This window comes from Haemorhous mexicanus, chromosome 4 (genome assembly GCF_027477595.1).
Source record: "Haemorhous mexicanus isolate bHaeMex1 chromosome 4, bHaeMex1.pri, whole genome shotgun sequence".
Taxonomy (NCBI): Eukaryota; Metazoa; Chordata; class Aves; order Passeriformes; family Fringillidae; genus Haemorhous; species Haemorhous mexicanus.
This window is the reverse complement of record NC_082344.1, coordinates 39,540,098-39,558,736: the sequence shown is the minus strand read 5'-3', so window position 1 is coordinate 39,558,736 and position 18,639 is coordinate 39,540,098. Positions and strand designations below refer to the sequence as shown.

Sequence of the window (18,639 nt, the reverse complement as noted above, 5' to 3'; positions counted from 1 at the left end):
GGCGGGTCCTGGCCGCACCCGGGGCTGCCCAGCCCCCGGCTGTGCCCCCTGCGCGGCTGCCCTCCCCTCTCCCCGCACTACCGGGCTCCAGCCCTCGCTTCGCTGGCACTACACAGACGGAGCCGGTGAGAAAGCCGCTGGTTTTAGGGCTTTCGCAAGAACCCGCGCAGGACTGACTGCTTTCGGGCCCGCGCCGCCGCTCGCTACCGCGCTGCCCGCAGAGCGCAGGCGGCAGCGCCGGCCAGGGCCCCGTGTCCGCTCAGCGCCCCGCAGCGGGGCCCGCCCGCCCCATGCCCACAGCCGGCCGGCACGGCACACGGGGCACAGCCGGGCCGGCCCACACACGCCCCCGGCGGGGCCGGCCCGCCCCCCTGCCCGGCCGCCGGCTCCGCGCCCTCCGCCGGTAGGTGCCCGCGGCCGCCGCCGAGCCCTCCGCACAGCGGGACGGCCCCGGTGGTGAGCTCGGGATGGCGCTGGGGGCTCCGTGCCCCCTCCGGGGGAGCTGGGGGTGGGTGGGCAGCAGGGGGGTGTCTCGGGATTGCCTCGGGAGGGCGGCGCAGCGGCGCTCAGCTGTCCCTTAAAACACAGCCCCAGCCCGCCCCTGTGTACAGGCAGCACCGCGCCTGTGCCGGGCTGCGGGGGGAGCGGAGCTAAGGGAGGTGTTTTTAGGAAACACTAGATGTGTTTTTTCAAAGCGGCCTTGCTCGGTAGATCGTTTCTGGCCGGCACATGCGTGGTGCTGTGGCTGCTCTTTGCCCTTCTATTTAATTTCTCTGCTTGCTGTCCCTTTAAAGAGATGCCTTCTTGTGGCCTTTCCAGGTCTTCGAGCTTCCTGCCGGACTGTAGTTCACAAGGCAGTGGGTAGTGAGCTCTGTGGCCACCAAGGAAAAGGAGGAAAACTCTCATCAGATGCATTTGAAAGATGTTCATAATTATCCTTTCCAAAAAAACCCCACCTCTAACTTGACAAGTGTTGTGACTTACAATGATGGCTTGCAATCCTAAAAGCACTTCAAATGCAGTGCTTAGTACAGCTAAATAAAGCTGGATTCTCATTAACTAAAAATGAGCTGATGGTTGTTTAAGATCCATCAAATCTTCAGATTTGTAATTTGCCGTTGAAACTCCAGAGCTGATAGTAAAGGGAGGGGGAAAGGGGCTTTTTCCTGCTCACTGCATACCACAAATTACCCAGATCAAAAGCATTACTTGAGGGAGATGCACATACTAAAAGCACACTGCATTTCTTATTCCCTTTTCTAGCTTCATGTCCAACTAATTATTCTTTCTCCATAGATATGAATTACTCTAGGTTCATCACCACTGTGAGTGCAGCAAGAAAAGCATCTCCAATAAGGCTGCTGAGTGAGTACATGTCCCTTCTTCCCAGTTTCTCTGAAAGTACCATTCTATGTTCTGGTCTGTTCTGGGGTATCATGGCTTAAAACTTTAAAAGGTTTGAAAGAAAACCGTGCTGTAAGCTGACAAAGCAACTTGACTTTTGTCAAGCAGAGATGCTAAGCAGGTATAAAGAAAAAGAAAGTGAATAGCCTTGAACCATTTCAGAAACACATCCAGACAGATTAATTAGAATTATCACTTTAAAAGGTGTCTGAAAGGTTTCTGCTACTGTCTCTGAACTCAGGCTTTTGGCACAGTTTGCAACTGAGTTTGTGTCCAGGAACAAGCAACTGCTAGTGGCTTGAAATTCAGTCCCTGCAGGTGTCTTTCCACTTTGTTTTCCTGTATCCTGTTCATGTCCATAAATGCCTCAGCACCCCCATCCACTCAGTATTACTACACTTTACTTTTCCATATTAAAGTATCTTTTAGGCTACAACATTACATTGTCTTCCATGTGACAGATGGAAGAGCTTAACTGCCTACTTGTTTACTCAGCTGAAACCCACAGAGATCTGACAGAACCCAAGCACGAAACATACATCACTAGTTAAGCCTTCAGGGGTCAATTTCCCCCTCTTGGTAAGGGGCTGGCATTTGCTGTTCTGCAAAAAATGCTTCATACAGGTACAGCTAAGTCATGCAATTCACTCTCGGCAGCCTCTTTTTCAAGTGATGCGTTAGTATGCATCATAACAAAAGTATTAAGCAGCACAGTTCCTGTAGGAAGACATATTGAGCCTGCAGTTTTGATTACAAAGTAAATCTCTCTTTACCAGGCCAAAAGTCACAGGCATAACACAAATTGGTGAAATAACTGATAAGAATTAACTCCCCATGCTCAAGTCTGCTAATAAGTACTGGAAAATAAACTCAGTAATAGACCACTGTTAAGCCAGATCTGGTGTCATCTGTCTTCTCACATCTAATGTAAAACTGTTAAGCCAGCATGAATGCCATGTTGTGAGTTCTTAGATTTAAGGCAATCAAGTGCCCTTGCTGGATTAAAGTTTGGTCTGCACTGCATAGATTGGATCTGAATGATTGGGAAACTGTGACTTAAAAGCAGGAATTAAGATTTCCTTCATAGCAAATTACTTACACAGCATCTCTGCCACTAAAACTGGGCTGCTAGAAACATTTCCATTCCCTTATAGAAAAGCTATAATCATCTGGCAGTATAGCTGCCAGATCAGCTGAAGTGAAACTGATTGAAAAACAGAACAAAAAACAAAGCCATTCATTTCAAGTCAGTCCAAACAGAAGATCATTTAGATTTTAAATTCTTGAAGCTCAAAAGACATCAGTCATGACAATTTTTGTAACGGAGCTGTCCAGATTGTTTCAAAATAAATTACAAATAGCTTTTTTAACTTAAAATGATTTTTTGTTTTAGTCTGTCCTAACAGACATCTCCCTCCTGGGGCCCCCAAACACCTATTTAATCCAAGCAGAAAGCTGACTTTAAGAAGAGTTATCCTTTTGAATTCATGATAGTTAGACAAGTAAATTGAAAAATAGAACACGTTTTCTGGGCCATTATTAAATATTGATTAAAGGATACGATCACCGTTGTAATAATCAAATTGTAACCAAAGTGGTTTTCTTTTACTCTAGCTGAATTGATGCAGAAGTCTCCTCCATCTCTTATCTCTCTGGCTGGAGGGACACCAAACCCTAATGTTTTTCCATTTAAGAGGGCAACTGTTGACATTGGACATGGAACACCTATTGAGATTGGGGAAGATCTGATGAAGAGAGCTCTCCAGTACTCAGCCTCAGCAGGGTATCTGTCACAGCTGCTTGCACTTCAAGATACCAGAAGCTAAGGATAGTAATATCTTTTATTTTTGCATTAAGTCACCTGTGTTTTTAAAACCTGTTCATAAAGCCCTTTTTTTTTTTTTTTTCAAAAAATAGGTTTTCCCAAAACCCATGTTTTTTGGTTTTTTTTTCAATTTGCCTCACTATTTACATTTGAGTTCCAGTGGAAAATTTTGCAATGAGTTATATAAAAAGAAAAAAAAAATCACTTCAATCACTTAAAATCTTAATTCTAGTATTTCTCAAGCCAGAGCATTTCCTGGCTATTTGTCTTTGAGAATCCAGACACCCAAATCAGATTTTATTTTAAAGATACTGCATTACAACACATCCTTTCTGTGTTTTGGAGTATTTATTTTCATTTGGCACCATATACTAAAGTCAGTGTGTAGAACTTGTGGTAGTTGAGTGCAGGTATTTATAGAATTGTCGTTTTTGGTACAAAAATTGCATATCATTATATTTCTCTAGTGCTCATGTAAACTTCGTAGCACACAGTATTGAGTTGGGTGAGGAGAGGTTTGCAAAAATACTTGGGTACCTATGGAGACACATGGGGCATCAGTTAAAACTTTTATTATTATTTAAATGAACCAGCCACTTTTGAACATCCTACAAGATCTCAAGACATTTTTTCGGAAAACATGTTTTAGAAAACCTTGTAATCTGCAGCAGGTTACAAGCAGCATTAAATTTCTCAAGAAATTTTTTTGGAAAACATGTTTTAGAAAACCTTGTAATCTGCAGCAGGTTACAAGCAGCATTAAGAACTTTGTCACACTGCCACATTGGAGTACAGAATGATCATTTCTAGGAGGGGTATTGTTCAGCCTCCACTCTGTTTCATCCTTGGCAAATAATTTCTGCCCAGATTTCACTATGATAATTTGGTGTATGGACCACAGGTCCCCATCTCATTTTCTTAATTTGATAAAGCAGTCATAGCAATTGCATTTAAGTGTATCTGTGTGACAGTTGAAATCAAACTCAGGACTGCATGCTAGATTTGGCAGGGACTTAGAGGAACAGGCTAGCTTTGGCCTATATGAGGTCTTAAGTATGCCTTCTTATTCACGTTTCAGGATTCCAGAGCTGTTGTCCTGGCTAAAAGATTTCCAGCGGAACTTACACGATCCCCCCACAGCCAATTACAGTCCTGAGCAAGGACAGATGGAAGTGTGTGTCACAACTGGCAGCCAGGAAGGCTTGTGTAAAGTAAGACCAAAAGATTCATATGTTAGAAGCATTTAATTCAGAGAGATGTTTATTCTTCCATCACTTCAGCTATATTCAGCATTAAGTGCTCTCTGTAACTATATGCAGGGCACAGTTTCATCTAATCTTTCTCCATGGATATGAATTACTCTAGGTTTGTGTACAAGATAAGGGAAATTAATTAGAATTGGAGTGGCATTCTAGACTGTCAGGACTGCATGAAAGTTCAGGTAACCAAAGAACCTATGCTATAAGGTAACACATCTTGTAACTCAAGTAGTGCAATAATAAGTGCATAGAGGCTTTACCACAATTCTATTTTAAATATGTTTCTTCTCATTTTTACTTCCTGATTTTTTGGGGGTTTTACTTCCTGGAATCATTACCCTTTCAAGTCCACTCTCACTGCTGTTTCGTTGTTTCTTTCTATAACTTATACAGTAGAAAGGGTGCTTCAGAGCACTGTCTTTCCATGTCAAGTTGGTAACCTATCTTAATTTGGCTCTAAAGAAGATTTTTCATCCATTCATTGCCTTTCTCACAGACAAGATATTGATATGATTAGGGAATTACTAGTATCTAATCAAGGTTTTTAATCCCACTAAGAAAGTCAGAAGTACAAAGCACATGTATAAAAACTGAACAATCTTTAAGACAGAATATTTTCTTTTGCAGGTGTTTGAAATGCTCATTAATCCTGGAGACAACATCCTTTTGGATGCACCCACATACTCGGGGACACTAGCAGCTGTAAGTATTCCTTAGCTACAAAACATTGTGAATGTTACATTTGAACTAAACAGCAGTTTAATGCCTGATCTGCAGTCTTATAAACACTGTCTGTATTTGCCATAAAAACATAATCTAAGGCTCAAGATTTTAGTGTCCAACCAGTTAAGTTCATAAATATTAACACATAAAAGGTTTCCTATTAAAAGTTCTGTGAAAGCTGTTTGAAATTCCTCTTCCAAACACTGGTTCATTCAAGGGCTAAGATCACATATGGGACTGGAAAGAAAGCCATCAGGACCCTAGTTTGGTTGAATTAAATGTATAACAAGTGGGTGTGTTTACATGTCAGCATGCTTACCTGAAGTATTTCATGATCAGAGTATACAATAGATACAAATACTGTAATATTGGAATAGGCCTGAAGCACCATATATGAGTACAAAGATATGAATTAATGACAACTATACAAAAGCAGCAAAGTTTACTTCTGAAAAGTAGTTTAATCAGTATAAAATTAAATGCCACCTCAAAATGCATAAGAGTTGCAAGAAGGGTTAGAATAAATACACCACAAGTTCAGTTGTCCCCTCTTGCATCAAAATAAATTGTTATTGCTTACTGTCCTAAATTTGAATATATAGTCTAATCAGCTGTACATTTTTTGGAATGTATTTTGACAATGCAACAGTTTGCAGTTTTATTTAAAAATGCAGAGCACTACATGGTATGAATTGAAATTCCACAGAGGAGGGACAGCAAGCTTTTTCATTGCTATTTTACCTATATTTTTTCATGCTGCTGTCAACATGTCACTGCAATAGCAACATTTCATTCTCCTTTATATTGCTGAATATATCTATTGAGAGAACAGATTCTTTGCCCTTTGTCAGGGAAGAGTAGCTTAAAGCTCTGACATTTCCACCAAAGTAGACTGTATATTGTCAGTAGGAAACAAAGGTGCTGTGACCTTAACTGTCTGTGGTGAGAGCATGAGAAGCCATGAGAGAACAGTTCAGATTCATAAACTCCCTTTCCGCTTGAAAAACCAGATCTGATTTCCTAGAAAAGAGCTGCAATTGAACACAGGAGTTACCCATTTCCTCTGAGTTGGCTTAGTAGAACAAATAAAGAGTAATGTGGTAAATTTGACAAGCCTTACAGCAAATTCAAGCAAACTTTTATTTGACTCATGAGCAAATGGAGCTTGAGGTAGTTATAAAATCAAAAAGAAAGACTTGGTATTGATGAAATGTCATGGTGACAATGACAAAAGGAAGGCCTTTTAATTACATAATTATGACAGTTTTGTTTCTTCTATCAACAGCTGAGACCCTTGGGTTGTAATATAATTAATATTCCTAGTGACCAACATGGCATTATTCCAAAAGCTTTAAAAGAAATTCTGTCTGCTTGGAGCCCAGAGGATGTAAAAAATTGCAGCAATCACCTCCCCAAATTCCTGTACACTATTCCAAATGGATGCAACCCAACTGGCAACTCACTGAGCGCAGAGCGCAAAAAGGAGATTTACCAGGTATGGAGCTGTGGTCTTGTGAACCTTGCAGGTGGAAATTACATAAATATCAGCCTTGTTTCAGTTGAAGGTATCCCATGTTTGGCACTTGGGCCCAGTATTGGTCCAGCTGACATTCCTCCTAGAAGTTGTATCTAGCAGAATCTCTTTCACAGCAGCTCTTCAGAGGCAGACTATGCCTTAGGTAAATTGTTTTTCAATGGTAGCCCACTGGCAGCTGGTACCTTTGCCATGGGCTTCTAACTGGACTTATTGCATGTTGCCTGCACAGTTTGAATGCCACATGGAACAGAGCTTCGGTTGCACACAAGGGTCTGTGTACTATAGGTACTGTGATTACTCTTACAATTGTTTGATATCTAAGTTGGGCACTTGAAGGCTTCTCATCATGGGAGCTTCTGTATAATGAATGGCCAACCAATAGAATCATAATATGGTGCTAGTTAAAAAAAAAAAACAACAAAACACACCTGACTGAATTTGCAGTGTCTTTAACTTTTATTCCTTTTGTTACTTTTTACAAATTTATTTAGCTTGCAAGAAAATATGATTTTCTCATAATAGAAGATGATCCTTACTACTTTCTTCAGTTTGAAAAGGTAATTTTTTTCATAATCCTTAGTAACGCCTTATTTTCTGGGGAGAAACTAAGGTTTCACAAGAGAACTAAAGTTTGAACTTTATACCTTCCTGCATTCCTCTTCATGTCCTACCAAGGCAGTTGTAGGCCTCACAGTCTGTGCTCCTTTCAGTAATTTTCCCCTTTGTGGTATTTTATATCCTGGTAATTAGTGGTTCAAATTTCTCAAGCCTCATACTGGATAGAATTTTTCAGTAATCAGAAAATTACAAAGACTTTGCTTTCAGAGCAAAGCAAGTATGTCACTGAAGCAGCACTTGAAATTTGCAGCCTCTTAATGTTCCTTTCTCCCTGTCTCTTTCATTCAGCAGAAGACTGCCTACTCTGCACCTGTTATACCCCATTTTTATCCCTTTGCCTTTTGGAGAATCTGGGAGTTCTCCCAGGTACCACATGTAATGGTACTGGATAGGCAGCTTCCCTTCATGTAAATTCCTGCAGATTTCATACATGAATCTACAGTTAGTCTTTAAAAGCACCTAACTTCAGAAATCAAAATGGGTCTTACACAGCACTAAAACATTGGTAGAAGATAAAGGTCAGCATTTTCTCTTTTGAAATATGTTTTTATGAAAGGAGGCAATAAAACTGCCTCACTTACTTATTGAATAGTATTGTGAAGCTTTGTAAGAAAGTGTAGGGGAGAAGGTGTAAAAACAGAATTCTTGATAAGGAAAAGGTATGCTGGACTCAGATCTTCACCATTTGGTCCTATCTTCTGATTTCACTTTTTAATATAGCAAAGCAAAGTGCTACAAGTCTCCATTTTAGAAATTGCAATGCCTCTTTACTCCACAAGAAATCTTGACAGAAAAATTATTACTTCTCTCTCCTTCTTATGGCATCATACCAGAACTTAAACTTGGGTGCTGAACAGTGGGCTAAGTAATCATCAAAAAGTAACAAAGTTGGTTTCTTGAAGATGTTCACAGAATATTGTAATCATATCTCAGAAAGCTAGGCTAAGCAATCACTTGTCAACAAGTTACTGCAATGTTTTCCTTGGAACATACATTTGAGAACTTAATTGTCTCTTCCTACTAAAGAAAATAATTCCATTTTAATCCTTACTAGCACCTTGAATTTTATTTTTTATTTTTTATTCCAAGCCATGGGCTCCAACTTTTCTCTCAATGGATGTGGATGGCCGAGTTATCAGGACCGACTCTTTCTCTAAAATTCTCTCATCTGGGTAAGGCCAGCTGCAGACCACTTAGCATTGCCTGTTCAGTTAAGATCCAAGACTTCATATGAAGTGATGAGACATGCCATAGTGTTTTCTCATTTACTGACTGTCCACTTCTGGAATGAACTTTTGAATCAATGGCTTTTTGCATTCTTCTCACTTTTCATGTCATCTCTTGGCAGTCATTTTACTTCAGGCTCTGTTTCTCTTCTGATGCAGATAGCTAAGCCTCTCCCTCCAGGCAGCCCATTCTTGCAGGCACCATCTAGGCAGAAAGACAGATGCTGGATTCCAGCTCTGTTCCTGGAACTGAGGAGCTTTTCTCTCTTCTTTTTTCCATTTCCCTTTTTATCTATAGCTTAGTATTCCTGCAAGCTCCCAGAATTTGTAATACAGAAAAGAAACTATCATTCTTCACAAACTGTTCATAGGGTTATACTGATATCTAGTTTTCCAGTTCTTTCAGATTGTTTCCCCCTGCCAGAAAAAGAACCAACTTGGCTGTTTTCCATTTCACACAAGTCAATGTATTCGATTTTTAGCTTGCTTTTGCCTGTTAACCTAATAGATATAAAAAATTAATGTGAAGTCTGCATTGGCAGCCAGTGGATTATAACCCATCCTAGAGAAAGTGAGGAGACAACATAACCTAAGTGTGATTGCATTTTCAGAAGTCATACCACAAAATGGCTTGACACAGTATTATCTTTTCCAAAGACACATGAGTTTATGGGTTCTATTTTTCTTCAAATAAAAACTTCAGCCAATCTGTAAAGATGGGTAATAAGAATCAAAGCATAAGTAACCATCTAGTTTGTCAATCTATATTCCATTCCTTCTGCAGTACTGAAAGGGAGTGAAAGAGTAAAGCTATTTGCCACACTTGTCTGTTTGTCATAAAGCCTGAGCATTCGTGATCTTTTATTATGGGAAAACTTGTCTTTCCTTCCCTTGGATTCATGTTATCTTTATGGTTGCAGAGGATAGCTTCTAAACATAGATTTTGTCCTGAAGCCTCATAACTGAGAAGCTATTATGAGCATTAAAACCTCTTAAATGTTTTATTTTATTACTTTGATACTCGGCTTCTAAATTGTATAACCTGAGGGCAGTATTAAAATATAGATAAATTTGAATGCATAAGAGATTCTTACGCTATCAATAATATCATTGTATGTTTTCCCACACAGACAAAGTATTAGCACATTGCATTTCTGTACTAACTTTTTGTTTGGTTTCTAGTTTAAGGATAGGTTTTCTGACGGGTCCCAAGCCTCTCATTGACAGAGTTGTTCTACACATTCAGGTGTCAACGATGCATACCAGCACTTTCACACAGGCAAGTACCAAGCCACCAAATGAATTGTATTTAGAGAAGACAACATATCCCATGTTATAAGAAACCACAGGCAAACAGCTTTGTACTTTCATAATTGCTCTGCACTTTCACAGTTTTGTTTATGAAAATTCATTGTCAATTCTGCCAAAGGAAGATACCATCACAGAACTCAGAACCAGAGCTCAAGGGTTATTTCAGTACATGGATAGTACAGCTGATAACCCTCAGATTTCAAGAATCAAGTTTTGAAATACTTTATCTCTTCGTGGTAGGTTCTTTTGAAAAACCTTAATGTAAAGCACAGTATGGAAGAAACACTAATTTATTATTTTTTATTCTACTTTTCAATTAAAACAATACTGGTGGCCCACAAAGACATTTCAAAGCAAACTGACAACTGCAGCCCCTTTATGGTTAGTAATAAGGAAAGGAGAAAGTGAACACATCTAAATACAGCTTCCATGTTCCAGCTCCATTAGTTCATCCCTGTTAAAGCAGAGAGGCCAATGTGGACAGGAAGGTAAGGCAGTATACGTTGCCTTCCTCTTTCTCCCCAGTTATCATATTTACCTCTCCATCCATTTTTCCCTCCCCCCACCCCAGTTTTCAAATACCAATGCCATGATCCTTGAAGACACCAATAACACGGGCTATAATAACCTTGGCACCTCAGTTTATAAAGGGCTCCAAGAGACACTGCATGCAGTTTCATGTGTGGGGAATGTTCAACAGCATGTCTAGCCATGGATCTTTTGATGTTTGTGGAACAGTCCTGTTTCAAACATGGTGTTGATGATGTGTTTTATTTCTTTAGATTATGATATCGCAGCTGCTTCAGCAATGGGGACAAAAGGGTTTCTTGGAGCATATAGACAGGTAGGGTTGTGTCCTATGCTGAATTTCATCATCTGTCATTCTGCTACTCGTTTCCTACAGCAAACATTCTTTGTAGTAATCAAGTCAGAGGAGGTGAACCAGTATTAGGCCAAGTAGGTAAGACGGGTCACCAAGACTGTTGGGTTCACACAAGAGCCCTGAAGAGACATAGTTTGAATTTGCAGACAGGCAGGTCAGGGCATGTCACCTACCACTCCAGGCAGACAATCTGCCAGTCCATTGGCACAGACATCATGCAGCTCCCTGGAGGGAACTTCAGAGGATCCTGGAAGCTCCAAGTCAGTGAATAAAGTTTTAATCCCTGCTCAAGTGTTAGGGTCTATAGCAAAAGCTGAGATCTCTGAGCACAGAATCTATTGAGAAAAAGTCAGCATAGCCTTTATAAAGGGAGTTCCCTAAGTTAGCAGGAATTTACACTCTTGCCATCCTTGATCTCCTGATTGTGGATACTGATGGAAAAACTATGAAGTTCATCTACACACACTAAACATCGCCTCTCACTGTTAGAGAGAGAGCACTGGGCTGCCATCTAACTGGCAAGACATTTCTTACATACTGACTGACACACATTTAGTTTTCATTTATTATGCAGGAGGAGCATAGTTTGTCTTAACAGTCAGTGCCTCATTTTATATGCTCTACTTGGATATCATTAGAGCCCCAAGTTTCTCACTTCAGTAGGAGTGTGCTACACTCTGCAAAGGCCTGTAACAGCAACATGAGCAAAACATGTGAGAAGTTCTTATGTCTCACTGGAACAGCCACTTGTGTCCCCTTGATGTTCATACTTTTAACAGCAATATTTAGGAAAAAAAAACCCAAACCAGACACATCAGCCTTAGCATTGCTTTAAGATTTAGGAACATAAAGAGAAGTCTCACAGAGGAACTTAGACCACACTTTAGCTCAGCTTTCAGTAGTTCCCAAACAATAAATCCCAAATGCATCTCTTCACTTACCTCTTTCTTGTAGGTCAAAAGGCAGCCTGGATCAAGCTTGAAGGCTGTTCTTCCACTTAAACAAAGGAAAACAGGGCTGTAGTGGGGAAGCTGCAGTGCTTTACTACCTTAGTGATGAGGCCCCACAGCTTTCTGCAATCTCTTCCAGCTGATTTTACTTGTACAAGGGTGAGGTGTTAGATCAGGCTTTGGAGTAGAAGATTGTTGTTGTTTTTTGTTTGTGGGTTTTTTTTTTTTTTGGAGCAGTTACATTTTTTGGGGAAGTGTCATCTTAGTAATTGTTATGTTTTCAACATGTAATTGAAATGGTAACAGGATTTGCAATTTTGGTAAAAGCTGTACAAAGGAGATTTACTCTCTCATATAGAATGTAGCAATAGATATACTGAGCCCCAAAACTGTTTAAGTCTCTAGATGTATTAGTGTTTGTGTATCAGATGGAATAAAATACATCCATAAATCAAAACTATTGGTTTAGAAAGTATTTTTAAAAATACAAATGTAAAATTATGTAAATTATGCAAATTACTAAGGATGTTTTCTCAAGACATGGGAACACATTTGCATTTGAATTATGAACTCAGTATCAGGCATTTCTCTTGTGTCTTCTGTTGCACAGCTGTGTCATTTTATGTTGACAAAAGCCACTGCACGTGACTTGTTCATGGTGAAACCTGGGTTAGGGTCATTTTTTTCCCAATAAGAGATTAGATTATTTGAAATTTTTACTTACAGTATGAAGGAGATAGGTTTAAAGGTTAGAAAAGGGGAAGCTGTCAAATAGTTGTGACAGGTTTATCATATGATTTGCTTTTTACCTTGTCAAATGTCATTTCCATATGTACCTGTTACACAAATTCAACCCCAATGCACAAATATTAAGTCTGTGCTTTTGCATATGTTAAAGTCCCTAATTTTCTTCAGTGTGTGTGCTTTTTGCAGTAAATACTGTTAACAGGACTTATATCCACTGCTATAATAGACAGATTATAAAAGGTTTCTATGATATGTGTAAAGGTGAAGAAGCAGCCACACAGGGACTGCCTCTGTCTGGTTGATCAGTGCTCTGCTGGAGATGCAGTGAAGCACTAAAGAGTTCTTGGATGCATATACAAAGTTTTATACACGCAATATATACTGTGTTGTGCCCACCTAGGATATGCTTGTAGTTCTATTAAATGTGCACTTGAGTTATTCAAGTAGAAAAGCTTTGTTTCTGCCTTCAGAAACAAATAGACTCTGAAAGGATATGAGTTCATGACTTCCAGTTGATAATTTGCTTTCAGAGTGGTGGACTTCTACAGGATCCAGCGGGATGCAATGCTCACTGCTGCTGACAAGTGGTTGAAAGGTCAGAGTGCCACATAGATAATAACTTAAAATTTTTTGCTAGTTATTTATCATCTTTGTGCTCAAGAAAAATCACTTAAGTTCATCTCTTGACAGAAGTGACAGATAAGCACTATAAGCAAATCAATTGCATTAAATATTAAGCTTAGGACAAATACTCTATTGCTGCATTTTTGTGCTTTCTGGTAGGACAGGGAGATAGATGGTGATGAAAAAACTCACCACATTACTATTTAAAGCAATTTACAAAGAGTCTGTATTTCACTTCATTATTTTCTTATCCTTTCAATATTTAAAGTCTCTGTCTTTAAAAAATATCTGAAATAGTGACCTTAATTTAAAAGAAGATACAAAAAATCGCTGTAGCGATAATAATGTTTGTAGTGATAATAATGTTTGTATCAACAAATCCAAAACATCACTGAATCTATGATGTATCCATTAAAAGTGGGGCATAAGTTTCTTTCTTTATTCCATTTTCTCTCTCTCTTTCTCCAGACTTGGCAGAATGGTACCCTCCTGCTGCTGGCATGTTCTTATGGATCAAAATTAAGGGTATTTCTGATACACACCAGCTGATAATGGAAAAGGCTTTGAAGAAAGAAGTATGACATGTGATTTCATGACTTCTAATCTTAAAACAAAAAAAGGGTGGGATAAAATATCTGTATCTACCCACATGTGCACACATAAAAAAACAGGGGGACTTGTTGCGCACCATCATTAAGTCGGCAAGGCAGGCACTGTGGCACAGTTATTGACTAACAAAATATTTTCATGACTGCATTCAGATTTTGATATTTTATCAGTTTACTTAAATTGAAACCAATATAACATATGGCACAATGTCATTAAATATGCCATATATATAATATTAATATATATACCTATATGTATGATGGCTGTTGACTAAATTTTTTTTATGAGAAAAATTAAGTTTGGTTTTATTTCTCCAATTCATAAGATTCACTGAGTAAGCTATACCCCAGGTGCTTCTAAGCATTGTGATGATATGAACGAGACCTGGTAACCAAAACAGAAACCCTTTGGTTTTATTATGAAAAGTCTGATTACAGGTTGCATATTTTTGTCTCCTCATTTTGAAAAAAAGAATATATTACACCATGCTCACACTTACAAGTGTGTAAGCACTGAGCTGTCTCAAATTTAATTTAACATAGTGTTTTAAAAACGTAGAAGTGGTAATAACTGTGTGGTTAATCACTTTTTCATAGGTATTACTGGTTCCTGGAGGAGCATTCAATATTGATAGTTCAGAGCCTAGTTCTTATGTCAGAGCCTCCTTCTCTCTGCCTTCTCCTGCCCAGATGGATCTGGTGAGATTTTCTTTTTTTTACATTCTCATCAAGACAGTTTCTCACACAGTAATGCTCCTTTATTTCTAACATCCTTCTCATATTTTTTTCTTGGACTTTAGAGGTTTTAGTCTGTAGGTGATTAAGCAGTACTTTCACAGCAGTATTAGCTGTCCTTCAGCAAGATACTCATCCAAATGCTCTGCAAATTTTGAGGACCACTTAGAATTTTTCTGTGTATCTCATACATACAGTGTCTCACAGTTAAACCTCCCAGGCATTATTTATAAATGCTTTACTGAAGCCAGAGTATTTGCTTAAGCATTAGCAGGCATCATGTATCTTTCAGATTTGGATTCCCAAAATTCTGAGATTGAATTACCTGTGTTCTTTTTTCTGTGTGTGTTGGCAATTTTTTGTGAGAAAGACTATTGTTTTCCTTTCATACAATTTAACATACATGCTCTAATTTATTATTTATTTATTTATTCTTTATTTTCTTTATTTATTTTCATTTATTTATTAATATTCCTGATATTATTATCAGGAGCTAATCTTTTATGTGTTTTAGGAGCATTTTTTATGTTATTTGGCTCAACCTATAAAATCAGTGGGAAAAAAGATAGGAGACATTTATTTGTGCAGATTTAGTACTGATTTGATTGGGGTGCTTGAAAGAGTTCAGTATTTGTAGTTGTACTTTCATGCAGTTGCAAAGGCTTGTAACACATAAGTGCTTCTATTGCCAAATTAGTTCTTCTGTATTTCTTCTATTTTTTCCTTTTTCTTTGTTAAAGTAGTTCATAACCATACTATTGACAGTCAAGCTGTATTTTTATATGCTTGCCCACTCAACTGTTCTTCATTTTTTTTCACTTTTGGAGTCTCTGGACTGTAATATTAAGTTAAAAGAGATACTCTTTCAGGGATCACTAGTTTGTTAGAAGTTACATCTGAACTCCAAATAACCTTTGAATATCAATATATGCATTTTTCTGTTTCAGAAATCTCTGCCTTTTATTTTCTATCAGAGAATTGAAAGCTTTGTGCAGTCAAACCCCATACATGATTTTATAAAAGAAAAAGAAAGAATATCAGCAGAACTTTGCATTATAAAATATTGATTCTTTATGGTTAGGGCAATTTTAGTAGCTTTACAGGTTTGACGTGTTCCCTATTCATGTAATGCTGAAATATAAATGTGAACCATATTTTTTATTGCAGGCCTTCAAGAGACTGGCTGACCTTATAAAAGAATCTTTGTGAAAAAGCTAAAGAGAGCTCTTGCAGTAATAAAAATCTTCTCCAGAAAAATATTAATGTTTGGATTTCATCAGAACATTTTATAAGCAAGCACAATACAGTGGATATTTCCTTAGATTTTTTCAGCTAAAAAAAAAGATTGGAAATGAAAGTGAAAAACAATTTGCCTAATTTTTTTTTTGACAGGACATTGCATTACTAAATGTATCCAGTTCAGAAGCATTTAAAATACTCAAAACCAAAATGTTCTATTTCTTGTAAACTCCATGGTTTGTTAAATTTGAATTGATTTTTGTTCTGTTTTCCATTTGAGTTGGGAAAGAGAAATCATTTCCTTAGAAAGTTGCACTTGAGGTGGTCTTAGCCACTATTATTCTCACTATTAATATCAACTGATACATTCCTCCAAAATCTTATATTGGAATGGTCTCATGGGTCACTTCCATTCTTGTCCTTCTGTATGGCATCTGGATTTAATGATTTGAGGATTAGTATTTAATTCTACTGAAGTTTTGTCAGATAAAGCTGATGTAGCTATGTTAAAAAAATTAAAACTGATCCAACAAAATGAGGCTATGATTACAAATAAACTGAAGTCCCTTGCAATGTGCAGGGGTATTCTCTAATTTGTAGAAGGTATTCTGATTGCTGTTTTTTACTTCAGTCTGTGAATAATTACTCTGTAGCTGTGGTAGAAAATCTCTGGTTTGCCAAGGCACGTGGATGTACTAAAGGAACTACTCCTGGGTATTCAGTCAGATGTGGTTGTGAATGGAGAGTGTGAGTGACTGAACAGGGGACATGGTGGAATGGACATTACCCTGACACTGCCAGATGCAAACAAAATGACAAAAGAAAGAAATGTTTCTGCCTCTTATTCCTTGGTTATTGTCATCCCAAACATTTGATATTTAGCAACAGGTACAAAACCTTCACAAAGTTTCAACTGAACTGATTCTCCAAGGCTTCCCATTTGGATTAGTGACTTCAGTTTTACTCACTGTTTGGATGACAGCACTGTGATTTTCCACCAATATCAGATAGCTGTTTCTTTATGTGCAGCTATTCAGAATTTCAAAGGAAAACATTCGTCAAGGATCTAGTTAGCCATTCAGCAGCCCAGGCAACCCAAGCAAATAAGGGCCAGGCACAGCCTGGAAGTTTCACAACAGAAATTATTACCACAAATTATTATTATTACAAATTATTGTAATACTTACCATAATTTTCATTCCCTCTTTCCTCTCTAGTTATAAATAGCACGTGTCACAACAAACTAGCACAGATACATGCCTTTCCCAGCATCCCTTCTATTGGCAGGATCATTCCAGTGCCTCCAGCCCACTTTTCATGTCAGTCTCAAGCCTTTTAATTTAGTCATACATCCACACCATCTTGAGCAGCATATCTAAGATCAATCCTTTGCTCAATTCCCAGATTACTGCAGCTTTTAGGTAAATCCACTGGAGAGGAACTGACATAGGTGGGCAAGGTGATGCAGTGGAGGGGGCTGGCCCCTCCGCAGAGTCAGGCTGGGCTGGGGCAGCCTGGACACGTGGAGTGACAAAGTGTAGGGAGAGCCTGCAGTCCCAAATCTGCTCTGAGGGTGCCAACACTGTCTTTGAAGACAAACTTGTCCCTTTTTACATGGTTTGATGGTGCTAATGGGGGATCCAAACTAGCAGTGCCTCCTGTGCAGTGCCGCTCAACAGGAAGTATTCACATCTCAACTCACTTTCATAGGCATGTGTAGAAATGATGAAAAACTCTAATGTGGCTATCAGGCAATTTTTATCTTGGGCTCAATTGCAAAAATTATTTTATACAACAAAAAATTGATATGTCTGTTTAATGAAAATAATATTTTTATAGAGGGATAAATGTAAACAAAATTTAAGACTGATTTTAGTTCTCAGGTAAATATGATTGTCAAATATTTTGGTCATATTGTCATTCATCTAAACCTGAATTCGATAAACAAAATCAAAATACCATTATTAAGTGAGCCTTAAATTGGTGATATGTTGAATAAAACACCTCTTAATTTTCACAGAGCTAAACGTTAATTTGGTTGAATGTAAGCAAAATGCAATTCCATTTGTGCCACATTACCTGGTTTCCCTATCAGCTAATTTAATTTAGAGAGAGGGGTTTTTTTCCCAACTGTGGTGAAGCATCTGTAATGAAATTAATATCCTGAACAACGCAAATTGAGCAATGGCAGTGAAATCCTATATGCACATGCTATTTCCATGAACCTCTTAATGCACATTTTCTGGTCTCCTGGGAGAGAGCTTTCACTGTAATTAGATGTTCATGGAGGAAGCCACTTGAAGGAAAAGGGTTTTCTGCATAGGAAGAAATGACATGGCAAATGAAAGTTTTGGGTTTCCCATTTTGTTTCATCCATCCACGAGCAAATAACCTCTCTCATCCATAGCTGGGTTTAAGCCATCTGCTGCAAGTGACACAGTCTGCCACTGGGGAAGAGAGGGCACAGAGGCAGGGAGGGGCAGGGCTCGGTGTGGGGAGAGCAGCCCCCAGTGCTGCCCTGGTGGGGGAGTTGAGGAGGAGGTTGCTGCAGTGCTGGGGAGAGCTGCCTGGCACGGGCAGCCCCCCACAGCCTGGCTCTTCCTTCTGAGTGAGCGTTTAGCTGCTCATTCTCTTGCACCTGCACTCTGGTCCCACTGCATTTCCACACTTTTGGCAGATGAAAACCACCTGGAAATTCTGGGCAAACTCTGGACACTTGCAAATTCGATTTGCATTTTAAAAAACCTACTTGTATTTCAGTTCTACTTGTATTTTAAGATCTTGTGACCTACAGTTTCGCAGTTCTTTTGGTCCTGCCTTTGCAATCTGGACTGTGACCCCACTGAGGCAAATATGTAAAAGAATTCCATTGAGCTGTGCTGTGCATGTCCTAATGTGTCTTGTTTTCTTTATTGTTCAATAGCAGGTTTTGAGTAGCCCACTCTAGACA

At 38.9% G+C, this 18,639-nt stretch overlaps 1 protein-coding gene across 3 annotated transcripts; it reads left to right on the top strand.

Annotated features, from left to right (window-relative positions):
- The first annotated feature begins 311 nt into the window (after nt 1–311).
- Nucleotides 312–16,291, top strand: AADAT (aminoadipate aminotransferase). Of its 3 annotated transcripts, none has more exons than XM_059844530.1 (14): nt 314–403; nt 1,297–1,365; nt 3,019–3,187; nt 4,308–4,440; nt 5,116–5,190; nt 6,497–6,706; nt 7,240–7,305; nt 8,456–8,538; nt 9,775–9,871; nt 10,686–10,747; nt 13,014–13,078; nt 13,576–13,682; nt 14,313–14,414; nt 15,618–16,291. In XM_059844530.1, the coding sequence occupies exons 2-14, from the start codon at nt 1,299–1,301 to the stop codon at nt 15,657–15,659; spliced, it is 1,278 nt and encodes a 425-aa protein (XP_059700513.1). In that variant the 5' UTR covers nt 314–403; nt 1,297–1,298; the 3' UTR covers nt 15,660–16,291. The 3 variants fall into 3 exon arrangements, with proteins under 3 accessions (XP_059700516.1, XP_059700513.1, XP_059700515.1); XM_059844532.1 differs by having other exon boundaries at nt 362–456; XM_059844533.1 differs by lacking the exons at nt 13,014–13,078; nt 13,576–13,682 and having other exon boundaries at nt 312–403.
- Nucleotides 16,292–18,639: the final 2,348 nt, after the last annotated feature.